The sequence below is a fragment of the Malaya genurostris genome, chromosome 3 (assembly GCF_030247185.1).
Source record: "Malaya genurostris strain Urasoe2022 chromosome 3, Malgen_1.1, whole genome shotgun sequence".
NCBI lineage: Eukaryota > Metazoa > Arthropoda > Insecta > Diptera > Culicidae > Malaya > Malaya genurostris.
This window is the reverse complement of record NC_080572.1, coordinates 33,123,638-33,141,464: the sequence shown is the minus strand read 5'-3', so window position 1 is coordinate 33,141,464 and position 17,827 is coordinate 33,123,638. Positions and strand designations below refer to the sequence as shown.

Below are 17,827 nucleotides of genomic sequence, written 5' to 3'. Positions count from 1 at the left end.
AGCGGGTACAGAAGAAGTCCTCAGAATTACTCGCATAGTTGGGAGGTTCAAACCTGAGAACAGAATACGAATTACAATTGTGTGAATTTGAGCTAGAACAATATTCAATACTTACTGGGGGGAACACAATTTATTACCAGAGAAATGTAAATTGCACCCAAGTAATTTTCGTTGACTCGATTCTGAATCATTGAATCCATATTACGTATCATTTATTTTACTTGTTTGGGGAAGGGGGATTGAATCGATATACTAAATCTGGAACATAACACTGTTCTCATCAGAATTACAAACACTGTCATGAAATGTTTTTGCAAGCCCTTTCGAGCAACTTTTCAGATCCATGACCTACAATATTCAAAGAAAAAAATTCTTAAATAAATCTCAAATACCTTCCTCTGTACTGTAATGCACTGGATTGCCGCATTAAAATAACTAAGAATAGTTGTTTGATCATAAAATTTCAAATATTGTCTTACCTATGCGGATTACTAGTGCAGGAAGAGGAGTTTTTTCCCGCTTTTTACTCACGAAATACCGGCAATGATGGACCGCAAAATAAATTTAAAAACTAAATAGAAGTCGTTTAATCTTTTTAGTACTTCAACGTTGAAAAAATCAAATGAGCAAACAGAGGAATAATTAATTTTAGTTGAGTGAAAAAGTACCCTGCTTTGTTTACATTCACTTCACACACAGATAAAACTTTCATAGATAGCAGCACCGTTCCTTCTAGGTCGCGAATAAACTAATTTTAGGTAAAGTGGCTCTAGGTAGTTTTCGTAAGACACGTGCAAAAAAATACTTAAAGATGGGTTATATATACTCTACAGTTGAGTCGTATTGACTCAATTTCAAGTTAATACGGTTTACTTAATTTTAGCTTATTGAACGAAACTCTCGCTGTTGGGTGGTTTTGCTCTTTGTATTTTGACAACAATTGAAGGAGCGAATGAAAGGAAGTACTCAAAATTAAGTAAAAAGAAGTCAAATAATAGGTAGTTTTTATTTTCCGTGTAAGTAAAATATTATCGTGCTTGTAAATCTGGCATCTCTGCTTATAACGTGGGAACTGTCAAACCGCATCCAAAATTTGTGTTGCTGAAAGTAAATTGCATAGCATTTGTTCCTAGGCTCAATTAAATACTAACTAAAATCATGAAAATACGGTAGGTATTCATATTCGCTCTAGGGCGACTGCTCGTTTTTTTTTCATACATATCCGGTATACAAAATAATAACGAAACTATTATACTAGAGTGCCTATAACCAGTCACTATATTATACAATGCAATATACATATATATTGAATAACATTTATTCAGGCCGCAGAAACACGTTCGTCTCGGATTCTCTGGAAAACCAAAGCTAGTGCGTAAATCCAATCAACCGAAAACTAGGAAGGAAATACGCAAAGACAAGAGACAACAGAAGAAAATCAACCGGTTCAACTACCATAGTCGAAAGCGGAAGGATCGCTACGAACACGTTGACGAACCGATGAGTAAACAGAAGCGTGATACCGACAGTGAAGATGAGGTCGATAATGCCGACGATGAAGAAATTGAATCCGATTTTGAGGAAGATGTCTATCACGAAAGTAAATCAATAGTCAAAAATGACGTTAAACAGGATATAGTTATGAGTCAGTTGGAGAAGGAACGACAAAATGAGTTACGAGAATTGAAAAGTTACGAACATGGATTGAAAGAAAAACGAATCGCACAGCTGCAGGCTGCAAACGACGAAGATGATATGATCATAAAAAAGTACGAAAAGCTACTGAAAATCAATCGGCGAAAAAACAAGGATGGTGTACCAAAGAGCTTCAACGATGGCTTAGATTACGCTTTAGAATTGTGTACCGAGGATAATGTACGGAAAATGTACGAGGCGGCTAAAGAAGCAGAAAGTTTAGAGCACAATTCAGAGGACGATTTTGCTGATGATGTAGTGGAAGTATTGGGAATAAGAAAAAAGTGCACGAAGAATATTATGGATGCACAAAATGATAATAAGTTCCCAAAAGAAAAAGTGGCCAGAAGAATGGAAAATTTGAAAGAGATCGAAAAAAAGTATTTTGGAGATGAAGATTTGGATAGTCTGGATGGATTCGATTCTGAACTTGAAGTTGATCTGAACGAGGAGAGTGATTATTCGGAGAACGACGAGTTGTTCGATTCCGATGAGGTAAGTGTAGATTGTTATCATTGTGGATATTAATATATAGTATACTTTAGGAAGGTTGTGACTTGAATTCAAGCAACAAAAAATTGAAATCCCCTTCCAAGAATGTGAAGAGAAATGCTAAACAGGTGAATTTTACGGAAGAAAAACCAAAGCAGATCGAACTAAGAAAAAAAACTGATCCAGAACAGGATTCCGAGATTGATGAAAAAGTTTTTGGTAACTCTGACTGCGACGATTTAGAAAGTACCTCAAACAAAAACAGCTCAGCGATGAAGATAAACTGCCAGTTAGTAAAAGAATCAGACACATGGGAAGATATATATGGTCGGAAACGGGATAGAGACGGGAACGTTATAAATGTTGATTCTAGTAACAACAAATACGTGCCACCGCACTTGAGAGCACGCTTGGGAACTAATCAACCGAAAGATGCAAAGTATCAGGAAAAACTTCTCCGATTAGAACGGCAACTTAAGGGTCAGGTTAATCGGTTAGCAGAGTCTAATGTTCATAGAATTTCTATTGAATTAGAAAATTTATATATGCAACACTCGCGATTTGATATGAACAGTACCTTGACGAATCTGATCATTGGAGCAATAGTATCCCCGTCTCTATCTTCTGAGAAAATGGTTCTCGAACATACTCTATTAATTACTATTTTACATGCCAATGTTGGTTCTGAAGTCGGGTCCCACTTTTTGGAAGTTGTTGTGGAACGTTTCAACAAAATCGTGCAGCAAATCGAAACTCTTAAAGTTGAGGATAAAACATTAGATAATTTTCTACTAGTCTTGTGTCATTTATACACCTTCCAAATTTTTAAAAGCAAGTTAATCTATGACATTGTTGATAGACTGCTGACTACCCTCAATGAAAAAGCGGTTGAATGTATTTTACTGATGCTACGATCGATTGGATTTGTTCTGCGCAAGAATGATCCTTTAGCATTGAAAGAAATGATACAAAAAGTTCAGAAAAGAGTATTGGAAACATCAGAAGATATGAAAAATGAGTAAGTATGTAGTTTTCTGCTTTGAAAAATAATATTTCTTTTGAACATTTTAGCGCACGTGTGAAGTTTATGATAAATATTCTATTAGCAGTGAAGAATAATAATATGAATAAAATTCCTCAATATGATCCCGGCCTCGCGGAACATTTTCGCAAAATTTTGAAAGGTATGATCACTAACGGAAAATATGTGAGCACCTTAAATATAGGCCTGGACGACCTATTGAAGGTGGATGAACGAGGCAAGTGGTGGCTAGTTGGCTCAGCTTGGAACGGAAGTGATGATAGTCATGGAAAATCTAACCAGAATTCGTTTTCTACTGGAGTAACTTTCAGTCAGCAACTGCAGGAGCTTGCTCGAAAGCAGCGAATGAATACGGATGATAAGAGGAATGTGTTCTGCGTAATAATGAGTGCCGAAGATTATCTAGATGCATTCGACAAGATACTTCGTCTGGCTATCAAAGATCAGCGGATAGTAGTAACCGTAATAGTACACTGTTGTTTGTCTGAGAAAGATTATAATCCCTATTATGGCGTATTGTCGCAGAAATTTAGCGAGTATGATCGTCGCTATCAGTTGGCCATGCAGTACATCATATGGGATCGGTTGATGGATATCAATTCGTTGAAACAGGCATCTATAAAGCATTTAGCTAAGTTGCTGATACATTTGATCAGCGAAGGAGGATTACCTCTTTCCGTACTGAAGGTCATCGAGTTTGCGGAAATTGACAAAACGACACTTCGGTTGGTGAGACAGATCATGCTAGGAATCCTGCTGATGGATGATGAAAATAAATGCCTGCAGGTTTTCAATAGAATCGCACCCAGTTACAAACTGAAGGCATTCAAAGATAGTTTACGATTATTTCTGCATCATTTTTTGTTGAAAGGGAGTGATAAAAGCAACGTCGCGCGAGAGGAGATGCAGTTGTTGCAGCAAAGAATTTCGATGGCTGGTCGAATGTTAGATACTTCGGATATGAAAATAAAATTTTGAGTATAACCTCAATATGTTGAATGATTCGAATTTGGAATTTCCTTTTGCATTAAAATACCATAGAGAGGCGTGTTTCAGGTTTAAATTTTTCTGTTTCCGATTTTATTTCACCTTTTCGCGTTTGCATCGACAAATTTTTTTTGTTTGGGATTTGTTTTCATTTCGTGTTACAACAACTGACTGTCATGTCCATGCGTTAATGTGCTTCTATTTAGCATCTTCGATCTATGCTTTTACAAAAATAAGCAGCAGCCGGGTAATATATTCTATCTGTAGTATTTGTTTGCATTTTGTTATATGGCTAACTTTTGTTTTAGCCCTGGTTTTAATCTAAACTGAAACTACTCTAAATAAATGCCAACTCAAATGTACGTTTAAAATTTGAACAGTCGACAATACGACCAAACTAATTTGCGTGCTTGCTGAAAAAGAATCGAACTTTGTTTCAGTTGTGTTGGAGAATTTTCTAAGTGAAACACGACTGTGTGAAAGAAATTTTGGCAGGAGATAAAATTTCAAGAGAAAATCGATGATTTCTTTTTTGGGGTAATACGTTGAATTATACATAGTGCAAATGCGAAAAAGAAGCAAACTAAACTTTGACCTAAATCTCAGTTTTCACTAACCAATAGCATTGTAGAAAAGATTGCTTCCAGTATATAATAACATTCAACACAGTTTTGTTTTGTTGTTGTCACATTCAGTATTAATTTCTTTAGTTATCCTATTACAGTTTTTTATATTTTTCTTGTTTTTTTATTAGTTAATAGTCATCTTTGTTTCCCTTTTCAACTATTTTTTCCTAATTCACTTGTTTCGTCGCAGTCATAGTAGCGGCCTTGTCCACCAATCTTGAATCTTTTTATATATTGAGAATTCAGTCGTGTTCATGACTCTAGGCTTCGTAGCGCTCATTTCATTGGGATTATGCTGATTTGGAAGATTTTGACATACCTTTTGCATGCTGCCCGTGCACCTTCGATGTTCGACTGTTTCTATTATTTTCCTATAATAAATGTAAAATAAAAAAAGTCTTCAATGCTTAAGTCTTGAATAATCGATTAAATTAGCACATACAAAATAATAATGCACGAAAGCTATGTGGTATTTTTTCCTGATATGCAAAATGCATTGCAGTTTAGCTACATATATGAATCGTGGTGTAAATATTTCGCTACCCAACCATAGCTTGACGTGGTAGAATGAAATAATTTTTGCCTGAAACATTTTGAATACCTCTCAGTCGATCGAGTACGACAATGATATTCATGATTGTCATAACTTAATAGAGATTCCCTTGCAAATGATTGTATCATCCATCAATCTAATTACTGCCTACAAGCATCATGCAATCTGGAAAATCTTACTTCTATCAGAATATTGTTAAACCTGAATTGGGTTAGGTCAGTTAATTTCCTTTTCCCATTTTACGTTCTTCACTGACCGGCCATCCTAGCACGCTAGATTAGATTCATTGTGAACAGACCCTGAGAAATCAGTCTTCAGTCCATCTACGTCATCGCACGGCATCACATTGAACATATCATGTCAATTATATGGGTGCGCAAGGGTGATTTGTTCGTAAAATGTGAGAGCAGGATATCCTGATGATATGATGTCTTTGATTGTGAATGTGATATTTATTACTTTTCGTCAACTCAAAATTTTCTGCATAACAACCTATAGAGAAAAGTATTACCGCCGAATTTGACGTTAAGTTGACTTTGAAAATCCAAACTAGTTGGCCTAACCGTGTTTTATCTCCAAAACAGCCCGATTCAGATCAAATTCTAGATGTTAGTAAAGAGTAATAGTATTAGACGTAAGTTGCCGATATGTTCAAATTGAAAGTTTGGGACGCTAGCGTAGACATGTATTTCAATGCATAATAAACTCCGGACGATTGACTGAGCATTAAATATTAGCCCATTATGTCCTAGCGTATGATATATCATACGCAAAAATATCTGTTTTTCAAGATATGTTTACTATGGAACTGCACTACCATTCATAACAAAAACAGAAAAACTACGCAACTTATTTGTGTACTGAAACTGCTATCAGTTTTTCACATTTTATCGTATTTTGATCCTTGACATACTAATCACAAGAAATGGCAGTGCAAAAGGGAGTAATATATTGCTTTGTATTTTTTGGTCAAATTATGTGTTAATACTAATATCTTGTGACAAACCACTAAAAAGTTATATCTATAAAAATAATCCAAAGTAATGTGTAAAACAATGTAAAATTTGATGCTAAAATTTGTGTGTATGATATATCATACGGTGCAATAATTTTGTTTAAAAAAGATTCCTTACAGTTGTTTTGCATGTCCCATAATCTTCAATAAATCATATGATGGAACTGATGATATCAGTTCATTCGATTCAAATTTTAAAACCCATTTAATAACCATATTGTTCGTCAGCAAAAACTTATCCATTCAAAGGCCATTTGATGTATTAGCTAGTTGTCTTTTATAGTCATAAGACGTGAACAGTCGATAAAAATATTGGAAACTTCCTGTGGTCAAAGTCGTAATACTGACGCAAAAAGTGTGGAGGCTGTGATTATCCCGTACAGCAACAATCAGCCGAATGGGTGAATATGACATTTTGTATGTATATCGACCCATATCACAGTGAAAATTCCTTTTCAATCAAATCCGATATAACACGAAATTGAAGAATGAGGAGCAACATATAAAAACATAATTTTTTTTAAGTGTTAAGAGGCAAACAAGCAAACAGGAACGAGAATAATGATAATAATTATCTTTCCATTAATTCAAACTATTACCGTCAAATTCGAAAAGAACAATTGCTTGAAATAATTCGCTGCAGCTACAAAATTGACTTGAGATTTCAGGAATTTAAGTACTATTTATATCCTCTCAATTGGGCTGCTGTCTATCTTACCGTACGCTTGAACTTACTGTAAGGCATAGGATATCCCTTACCGATAGGATGTCCCACACAACAATGTGCGATTGATTAAACCGATGATGCATTATTCGTAGGGAACCTCATGGATAATGATAGATAAATTCTAATTCACAATATTTATATTGAATTTAGATTTACTAATTTATCGTCAAACTATACTGAACGAAACGGCACAAAGTACATAACAGATTAGTCTCACCTGGTGATCGTGCATTTGGCATCGGATGACCACACTTCTCTGCTTCTGCAGGTGCGAGTGAGTCGGGATAGAATGGATCTGCTGAAGAAGGTGAGTGATGAATGTTAGTCCTAAACCAATGGCCGGTAGTAGGATATCATCATCCTGTAGCAGCGATGGTTAACATGCGTTGTTCAATGACAATTTATCTGTATCGAGTGTCTTCAACAAGAGCTTTCTTTAGTTCGAAATAAGCCAATTATTTTGTTTTTATAACGTAGTTTTCTTTTTTGTTAGAAAATTAAATATTTTATTCAACATAGCATTCTGTTAAATTTTGCTTGCTTTTGGAATTAGATGTTTCTTTTTCAACCATTTGTTTGCTTCTGAACCTATTTTATCTGTCGTGTGTGTCTGTTTGTTACGGATAGTTTTCTTCAAATATTGATTTTGTTTCTTGTTTGCATTAAATTATTATAATATTTTTATTATATTATATTGGTTTTTGTTTTTCTGTAAATTTATTATAATAATGTTTCGATTTTTACCTTTCAGGCGTTGGTTTTTTTGTTTTAGCAGTTTACAAAAAATGGAACTTTCTCTCTTGCTGAACACGCTCTTCTCTTTCTGTCTGTAACTCTCTCTCTCTCATTCTCTGCACACGGCATGGATTGGTTGTGTCTCTCGTTTCGTGAAAGCCGCTTTTTTGTTTTTGAGTGTGCATTTTTGTTGCTACGTAATGGGTCTTTCTTTCCACCTCGTTCGATTACTTTTACCAGAAAGTATTATCCTAATATTGATTTTCCTTTAATCTGCATTAATAGCTGTATACTAAGAGTTGTAACTATGTGTTTGTGTTCGTGTTCTTGCTGTTAATGAATCTGATCATTTGTTTGGTTTTGTTTCTCAAGTTGTTAATAGAAGTGGAGGAACATCTTTTTTCTGAAATAGGTTCCTCTGTCTTGACTGCGCAAATTTTTTGTTATGTAACTCAATAGTAGTAAATAGTAGTTGGATTTTGCTGAACTTTTCTGTATTTTGATTACTCTTAACTGTGTGTTGTGGGCTTGCAATTCGCAGGATGTTGTAGTAAGCAACGGGCGAGGTATTAGTTTTTATCAGCAGCTGTGTTGTTCTTGATGGCAATCACAGTTTCTTCGCCGCATGATTTAAGAACGGTACACTGTAAATAAAAAGGGGAAAAGTTTATTAGTTACTGTGCAATGGAGTCCTACAAATTTAGATGCAAATGAAAGGTCTCGTGGTCCCATACAATTTTAGAATTGCGGTTCCGGTACTGAAGGGTGATATGTGCAAAAAATTAAAATATGCGCTGTCAATTGTCATACAAAACTCCTAAATGTAATTTGGAAATGACTTCCTGTTTCCGAAATAACAGGGTTATTATTGTACAAATTTGTCCCGGGTTGGTGGTTCAATGCATAGGGCACTGGTCTTACAAACCTGGAGCCCCGACCTGGAAGGATTCGTAGTGTCAGTAGAATCGTAGCACCAGTTTCATCGGACAAGTTATGGATATCACGAACCAGTCTCTTTAATGATTGTACTTTTTCACGAACAGAGAGTACCTTCGAGTTTGGCGATTCATCAAAAAAATTTGCATCCGCTATACGAAGACTACAACTTCTGTGATATTTATGTATACAATCTATTGGTATGATGATTGCATAGATTTATTTATTATTAACGACAATTATGTATGTATTATGCGTGAATTTCAGCGTATTGGACAAGATAGTAATTTTTTGCCTCTTTGAGAATAGAAATGTTTTGAAAATCCTTACTTGGAGAAACACTGTCTTGAATTTAAAATGGCATTCAACTGCAGAATTAATCTTTAGTTCGTCGGCTAAGCAACAATGTGAAAAACATATGATCTCATAACTGATCAATTGATTACAATGTTACACGAGATATTAGCCGATTGGATGCTTAGTTTGATACAAAACATTAAACTGAATTGAATTCTGATTGCGTTGACGTTAAAAGATCCTTCAGTTACTAATATATCACCGTCAAGTGCGTTCAAGAAGTATATATGATGATATTCAGTTTTCTTTTTGAGAACTTCCGCTTTCGATTTCTGTTTACGACAAGCGTCACCGTTATTTGTTTGCTGTTTGATGCATGTTATTTGGTAACATTTGATAATGGTCGTAAATGAAGTCCACAACAGTTTGGTGTTTCCGATAAGGCTAATTTAAAATTTCCAACGCTGACGCATATCCAGAGACGTCCATCTCCTCTGTGTGACGAAGATCAAGCGCACTGACAACTTCAACACTGTAATCAGCTCCAGTGGCGCAATTGGTTAGCGCACGGTACGTATAGACAACATCAACGAGAGATCTTCTCTTTTACATATATACACCACTATTGTATAAAGTGTGCACGCATTATGAGTGCGCCTGTTTATTTTCTTTTACCTCTAGCACTGAATCGCACCAAAATGCTAGAGCAGAGCTATCAAATTCTCTGACGAAACATTTCGTTTTCAACTTCTGTTATGACTGACTACCAGTGAGCGCCAAGTCATCCAGAATCTCTCTTTAAAGTGAATTTTGATAGATGGATCATTGGTCGTTTTCAGAAAAACAAACCCTAGATTCAATTATTTTCCAAAGATATCTAGATATAATGCAAAATCCGTAAATTTAAAAAAATTCGCCCGTAGATCCGTCGAAAAGACAAAAATCCGTAGGGTTCATGCGAAGAGAACCAGCTTCTTTTAACACAAGCACACACTCAAAGTCTGTTTAATGGACACTAAGAAGAAGTGCGCTTTCCTTTTGTGTGGAGCCCACCGAATGCATTCGCAGTGTAGAAATGAAATGTACACACTGGTGGGTGTATCACTCTAATGAAATGCCATCACTGCGCATATCTACGCATTTCAATAACAATCATATAACTTTTTAATTCAAAATTAAAGAAAAATATTCCTCCCCGGTTTTCTTTATCATAAATATCTACCTTTTGCTGAACTGAATTTTTACCTTAGAATTAAATAGTACATGACAAACCATTTTCTTCCTATTTTCCGTATATTTTTCGATTCAATACAGATTGACATCAGGAAACACGGGAATCACTGATGATGTACGATATTCTAAGTAAGGAGCGATATTTAAGCTACTCTGATTGGTTTGAACGAACGATGTAACAAGTGGTTTCCTTCTGACTTTTGAAAGCTGCACTAATGGTGGGTAATGTCAGAAACAATAGTGCAGGGTCGACGTAGATACACAAAAAAAAGTTTGAAAGTGACTTGAAATATCAATGTTTGAAACCTACTAGTCGAACCCATTTCAAAATACCAATATGTAGAGATTTGAAACAGTATTGACAGTGATGACATCTTCTCATTAAGCTGGTTGACGCGTGCTCTGATTGAATCCAATTTATCATAAGCCAGGCCACCATCAAGAGTAAATTCGGGTTTGGAGAGACTGCATTTTAAAAAAATGTGGCCCTGAACTCAACATAATTCACATGCCGAATGTGTTTTTATTTTTATTGTGGGTTTTATTTTTAATGTTTACTTACTACGAAAAATAAATAATCAACTTAAATTGTCAAATTTCGGGCTCTGAAAAGGTCCGAGCCGAGGGGAAATTCCCCCTTTTTCTCCTCTCTCTCGGCGGCCCTGATTTTAAGTACTTATATAAATAGCAAATATTTTAGTTATGCTAGTTTGAGTTAAACGTTTTCCAACCTCCTGGTTGTAAAATCTGGATGATCAGGCTCAGAGTTACCGTAATTTTGAACACTTCTAACTAGATGATTTTAAGATGGATTTATATTATTACTCAATGATCATTAAATTAGGTCCCAAGTGCAAATGACACTTTCTCTATGTTTACTTTTTCTTTCAATTATTACTCTTTTTCGATAGTTTTTTCAGCGCAGATTGAAAGAAGATGATAGTATTAGTTATTAGTCCTTGCTAATAGAGATATAGACAACTAAGAGTACCGCAATAATCGAAAAAGAAAGTAAACAAAGAAAATCAGTTATTGCACGTAGAATCTAATCTAACGTTCATCGCGAAATAATATAAATCCTCTTTCAGATCAGCTAGTTACAAATTACAGTAATTCTGAATCTACACTGCTAGTAAAGCATTGTTTGCAACCCCATTATTCACTTATGAACCAACATTCACATGCTGGACATATTTGACACTGTATGCGGGAGTGCCACACTAAATACCGGCAAGATGACTACTCATCGAGCGGATGGTGAGACGAAATTCAACTATTTTTAATGCCAATGTTATGCTTCATAAGACTAAGCATTCAATTAGGTTACATGTTTATTGTTTGGTTCAATAATAGAAGCTAAGGTCTTGTGCTGAAAGATAGTTCATTGTGTTTAGCCACATCTAATAAAAAAAGTATCTATGATTATCTTTTTAACACAACTTTGAACTGAATCCATTTGCAAGCCACCGTTTTTCCATATGCGCACGATCCCATCTACAAATGCATCTTCTAAACTTACAATATTGAAGTAATGTTTTTGAATCAAGTTAGAAGATACAAATGCTTCAATTTAGGTACGCGCAAAATCTATCACCGATAGTTCTGAATAGCAGACCAAGTTATCGCTGTTTCAAAATCGCAAAAGTGATGACATCATGATGGCATGCTGTAATTGGTTCGTGAAAACAGGTCGAATCAAACCAATGTTTTATTAGTATGTACGACGTTGCCACACATGTTCAAGTTAAATGATTCCAAATCGATTTGTTGTTAAATTACATCAATCTATCAACAAATGTTAAAGTTATTATCGTTCAAAACTATGACAGAAAAAGTTTACGCGGCTATTTTTGAAATTCCCTATTGACACCCGGTCCCGTATAGTGAAGAGTAAGGCATTTTTATTACAAAAAATTTCATCTAAGATTCTGGTTTTCATTCACAATTACATTTACGTTTGACGCTTCCACTAAACCTACCAAAGCTAATTGTGTGACTGTTTATCGGAACTTTAGTAAATATTTTACTTGAAAATCAGTCAGTATGTCGTCCATATATCTTACATACTTCCTTGTTGAAATAACATAGGGTATTGTTAGATACTTACAACTAATTCCTTGCCACCGTCAAATTCAGCGCGTAGCTGGGTTCCTAAGTCACCATCTGGAATCTTTAGATCTTCACGTAAATCGCCGTTGTCATTCAGGAGAACTAAAAAGCCATCATCGATGTCAGTGAGCTGGTAGTCTTCGCGCTTAACATGTGGTACGTCCATGTTGTGAGTGGATGGGCAAATATCTTCGTATCTGTAAAGAGATAACAACAGTACTATAGTTCTACAATTTAACTATGAACAACACTTGCGAAAGGGAATTAGAATACTTTCTTTATTAGATTCTCGATCAACAATAGACTCCAATTACAATAAATATTTCCACTGTGGATATTACATACAAAATGTTTAGTAATGCTGTGCTCTCTCTCTCTCGGCATAGTTTATCTTAATTTAGGACTCAATTTGTGTTACACTAAACACAGATAATGTCAGCAATGAATTCATTCTATTGTTGTTCGATTGATTAATCAAGTTGTAGAAGCTATGTACAAACATATGACCATTTGATTAGTTCAGATCACACATTTCCAAAAATGCTTCTTGACTGTTTGCTGTGAGCACTATTCCTACGTTGTTCAGTACATCAAAGGCATTGAACTAATTTCAACGAAAGCGCATTTATTGACGAGAAGTGAGTTAGTTTGCCTTATGTTACTTACTTTTTGCCGGAAAAGATGTCGATACCGACCAGATGTACCTTGGCGTGTCCATGTTTACCAGTCTTGGAGGTGGACATTTCGACAATCTTGCATGGACGTCCCTTAAGCATTACGTGACCATTTTTACGCAGTGCTGAACACTGCATTGGGAAAGTTGCTGATGCGCCGGAATCTCCGGCTTCGAAGTGGGTGTCCTCCATTTCGGCCATTGCTGCTCGAAGATGACTTTTCTTGGATCAACCAAATGAAATAAAAATAACACTTCCTAAGTTTCTTCTAAGAGCTGATTGCTATTTGACCGTCGGTGACGAAGCGCGATTTATACAAACAAGATCTGTTGTATAAATACGGACCTTTTCGGCGTTGACGATCTTGAAGATCTTTCCTACGCTGTTTCGAATGGTAAAATAAATGAAGACAAGTTAATAAAATGCACTTTTGACCATTATATAAGCAAAAAAACTGTAACAGTGGTTGCGATCTTCAAACTTCCGTAACACCTACTTTGACAAGAACTTCAGGTATAGACAACTGTATACAACATTACAGCACATTGCATCATGTCTCGTTACTGCAGTTAAGCGATTTCCAACACTGAGTATTGCAAAATATGCTCTTTTGAAAAAAAGAAGCTAAATCAGAAGGGGCATTCTGCGCTGAAACCATTCATTCATAGAGTTTAATGAAGCAGAAAATAAATTGTTATAGCAAAGGTGCGTACGAAACAACCTTGATGACGTGAGACTCGATGATTCTTATTTATAATATGCTATAGTTAAATAGAGTGATCAAGATTTGGTCCAACTGCGGTTTAATGACGCTTGAAATTTCACCATCCTTTATCGACCTTGAGTCTACATTGAACAATATCAATGATATTCTATATTCGGACAATAACTATGTATTGTTGATATACTCATGCCAATTGAAATACTAATCTAGCGCCAAATTCAAGAAAGTTGATAGTACTTTTACTTCAATAGACTAGGACTACCTGTGAGCTTTTGAAAAATCTTCAACATATTGATAAACGTATAATCACAATGCTTCCGATTTTGAATTTTTTTATATTGAACTATCTTTTCCAACTAATTCTGCCAAGCCCAGTACACTGTAAATAAAAGAGAATCAGTTGTTTCTGACTTAACTTCCTAACTAGCTTTAATATCTATCAACAATCAAAACAAGCACATAGATGCAATCAATTCAAAAATTGGTTTTTGTTTAGATCAGTTTGTTGGTTGAGTATTTTGAATTTGACCAGTTTACTGTCACGTATATCAGTTTAATATCATTACTCTTACTCTAAAACCTAGACAATCCATACCATGTGGCATAAAATGTGTTTACCAGAAACCATTCTCATGATAGTTTTTAATCCAACATTTAATAAATGCACTGCTGATTACATAATTAAATATCGCTAACATTAGTAAGAAATATGCAATTGGCACAGATAAATGTTAAAAATGCACACGTAGCTAACCTAGAATGGAATACGTGCTTTACAGTGGTAGCAATTTTTTAATAGCAAACGACCCTTTTAATGTGAATTTTGGCTGATTTTTTTTTTTTTCAAATTAACGGTTCATTTAATAATGCACACTGCCTTAGCTCTCAGATGGAGAGGGCATAGCTGAAGTTATTTTAGACATTATCATCAATAAATTTCAGTTTTGATGTTTCTCAATAGCTGTATTTGAGGCAAATATTAATCGAACATTCAACTTCAAGTGGTTTGTTCTCAATGTACATTCAAAATTTCATTAATCGAACACGTCGGAATAACATTTCAGGGCACACCACTGCCACCAGGCAAAATCGTTTGACAATGGGTTACATGAATTCAATTGTAGCAAAATGTACTATTTTTATTCAAATATATAGATGACAATGCCCTATCGATGTTATGGAATTCGGTCTGCATCCATCGTATGGCAACACTGGCGAATTAAATCTTCGAACAATGCTCGACACGAATTGTTTTCCTAATATATATTCCAGGTTAATTACTAAAAAGGAACCTTCCATGTTTAGGTAGAAGGTATCTTATTGTCGTGCGGTCTTATAAACACATAAACAAAAAAAAGTTTATGACCGTCCAGTTGGTTATTCATACGGATCATGTTGTATTTTACGTTCTTTGGATCAACGCTACTATTATTCCAGGATACATGTTGAATGCCAAAACGTCATACAACTCCGGTTACTCTAGAAAATCCTGCCAATTAGCACTGGAAACGTGTTTCTTTACTTGTCGGACGAACTTCTTGTTCTTCGTCCCCTCTTCATATCATTGGTAGACTTCGCTTCGAGGTCCACTCAATGTTAATTTTTCCAGAAGGCAATGCTATTACAGCAACAAAATAATATATAGTTCCTTTTGCAGTCTAATTCCCATTCGTATCCAAGAGATTACAGAACTCCGTCTACGAAAGTAAACATGGTCACCATTTCGGCTAAATTGTTTCCGTCGATGATCCGATTTTTTCACACAGCAACAGAAGTAAACCGATGGTACTTCTCCTGCTTCTTACTATTCGTATCTCACCTATTCACTCTATCATTCATTCGTTTGCGTTGAGCCACAAAAACCGAAAACGTCCACGCAAATCACGATTTTTTAAATTTTCCTCTAGAAGCACACCCACCGGCCCAGAAATCCAAACGCCCAGGGAAAGTTCCTGAATGATCGCTGAGAATCGCACCAATAGTTACCGTTTTTATCGGCAATTTTAGCAGTTTTTCACTCAGTTAGCGGCAGAAAAATCAACTCACATGTGGAGATCAAAATGGTCACGGACAAAAGAAGATCGCAGCTATGGCGTTAGGTTGCGGAAATACATCTTGGGCGAGGCGTAAGCAAGATAGAGTGACTGTACGAACGTTGAAGAGAGCCAAAGAGAGTCATATACATGACAGCCGCGCGCATGCCGGTTGTCAAAGTTTGCGTTTATGGTACGACGACGTGTCAGTATGGTTTCCGGCCCTAAAGCTGTCACGGTCTTACGGGGGGTAGATCGATTAAGTTTAGCGGTCCTTACACGAGAATTATTAATGACATTTTTTTTTATTACTAAAGTAATCCCGTAAACAAATACACTATTGATTTTACAACATCAACAATTGATTCACAATTAGATCTATGGGTTACAATACATTTTATTGTATCTTGACAAGATTTTTTTCATTTCCAACGATGCAATATATTGTTTCTACGATTCATAATTGAATTTATTGCACACGTGGTGTTTCAAACAAAATGCAAACTGTACATTTAATTGTTTTCCAAGAAAATTTTATGATTTGAATTGTTACGATACTTAACAACCTATAGGGTAACAGAGGTATTTTAAGCCAACTTTAGGATTGATTTTATTTTGGCCCACTTTGTAAAAATATCCACCAAATGCTGTAATATCTTTGAAAACCCCTTCCGCAATACATAATTTAATGTGATTAGCTTCAAATTGATGCAACATGGGTTACTTAACATCGATTTAATCCATAAAGTTTGGTCGATAAAGTTAGGTGGGCTAAAATATATGAAGTGGCCGAAATACCTCTGTTACCCTACATCCTATTGTGAAAAGCATGTTCACAATTAAGCGCTATTCACACTAGGCCGTGACGTATCCGGAACGGGACCGCAACGTGCCGGGATTTATTTGTAAAATATTCTCATCATACCGTGCACTTTCCGTGTCGTTGCCGTTGCTATTAGTAACATACACAATCGTTGCATTTGATGTTTTTTATTCGGGATGATATTCATAATTTGAATAGCGGCCCTTATATTAGAATTATTATTGTCATTTTTATTGATTACTAAGTAATGATATTAAAATGGAGAATTCATCAATACTGCTCTCACATGTTCATTAAAAATTACATTACTTCTTAGTAATGACATTTTTCATGATCGTGTAAGCCTCTTTTGTCTTTATTACTTTAACTTTCACGGAACCGCAAAACAACCTGATTTTAAGTACATTCCACCCAATTTGGGGGTTCCGTTCAGTAACCTAATTTGAGGTAAGGAGGCTCTAGGTAGTTTCCGTGAGGCATGTGTAAAAAATACTTAAAGATGATTTAAATCTACTCAATGGTAAGTTATATTTCTTCTACAGTTCAGTCGTATTGACTCAATTTCAGGTTGACACGGTTTACTTAATTTTAACTTATCGAACGAAACTCTCGCTGTTGGATGGTTTTGACAACAGTATTTTGACAACAATTTAACGAGCAAATGAAAAAAAAGATTAAAAAGAACTTAAAACGAAGTAAAAAGAAGTCAAATAATAGGTAGTTTCTACAAATACATTTCAATTTGTATTTGGTTTCTATTTTCCGTGTTGTTATATACGAAGCTTACTTGATATAACAAAACAGTAGAATTACAAACTTGATTTATGTTTATTTCAATAAAAAATATGATTGTTTTGAACCCACATCTAATACCAACATCAAGAACGATTTCTGTTCCATTTGTAAACGCTTGCCAACTACTGGTTGAACATGAACATTTTTGATTATTTTGAATTTTTACAAATTTTACCATCAAGAAATTGCCAACACCCACATTACCAGATCCGAATCGATTCCGAATCGGCGAGAAATTTTCATTCGGAATTCCATGTGGAAATCATGTGGAATTCCGAACCAATTCCAACTCCAACTGAGTGAGAAGATGCGAACTGAATTGTCAATTCGT

General features: G+C 35.4%; 2 protein-coding genes across 6 annotated transcripts; one reads left to right on the top strand and one right to left on the bottom strand.

Annotated features, from left to right (window-relative positions):
* The first annotated feature begins 1,053 nt into the window (after positions 1–1,053).
* Positions 1,054–4,237, top strand: LOC131434339 (nucleolar MIF4G domain-containing protein 1 homolog). Its single transcript, XM_058601006.1, has 4 exons — positions 1,054–1,169; positions 1,326–2,190; positions 2,241–3,205; positions 3,259–4,237. Exons 1-4 carry the CDS (start codon positions 1,159–1,161, stop codon positions 4,205–4,207), a joined length of 2,790 nt encoding a protein of 929 aa, XP_058456989.1. The 5' UTR covers positions 1,054–1,158; the 3' UTR covers positions 4,208–4,237.
* A 42-nt stretch (positions 4,238–4,279) lies between these two features.
* Positions 4,280–16,010, bottom strand: LOC131434341 (eukaryotic translation initiation factor 5A). Of its 5 annotated transcripts, none has more exons than XR_009230318.1 (5): positions 15,892–16,010; positions 13,114–13,503; positions 12,446–12,644; positions 7,355–8,516; positions 4,280–5,213 (listed from the first exon to the last, which is right to left on the bottom strand). XR_009230318.1 is itself a non-coding variant. In XM_058601009.1 (4 exons), the coding sequence occupies exons 2-4, from the start codon at positions 13,320–13,322 to the stop codon at positions 8,442–8,444; spliced, it is 483 nt and encodes a 160-aa protein (XP_058456992.1). In that variant the 5' UTR covers positions 13,323–13,503; positions 15,832–15,930; the 3' UTR covers positions 7,354–8,441. The 5 variants fall into 5 exon arrangements, 1 of the variants encoding a protein (XP_058456992.1); XR_009230317.1 differs by having other exon boundaries at positions 15,832–15,930; XR_009230320.1 differs by having other exon boundaries at positions 13,114–13,498; positions 15,892–15,913.
* Between the last annotated feature and the right edge of the window lie 1,817 nt (positions 16,011–17,827).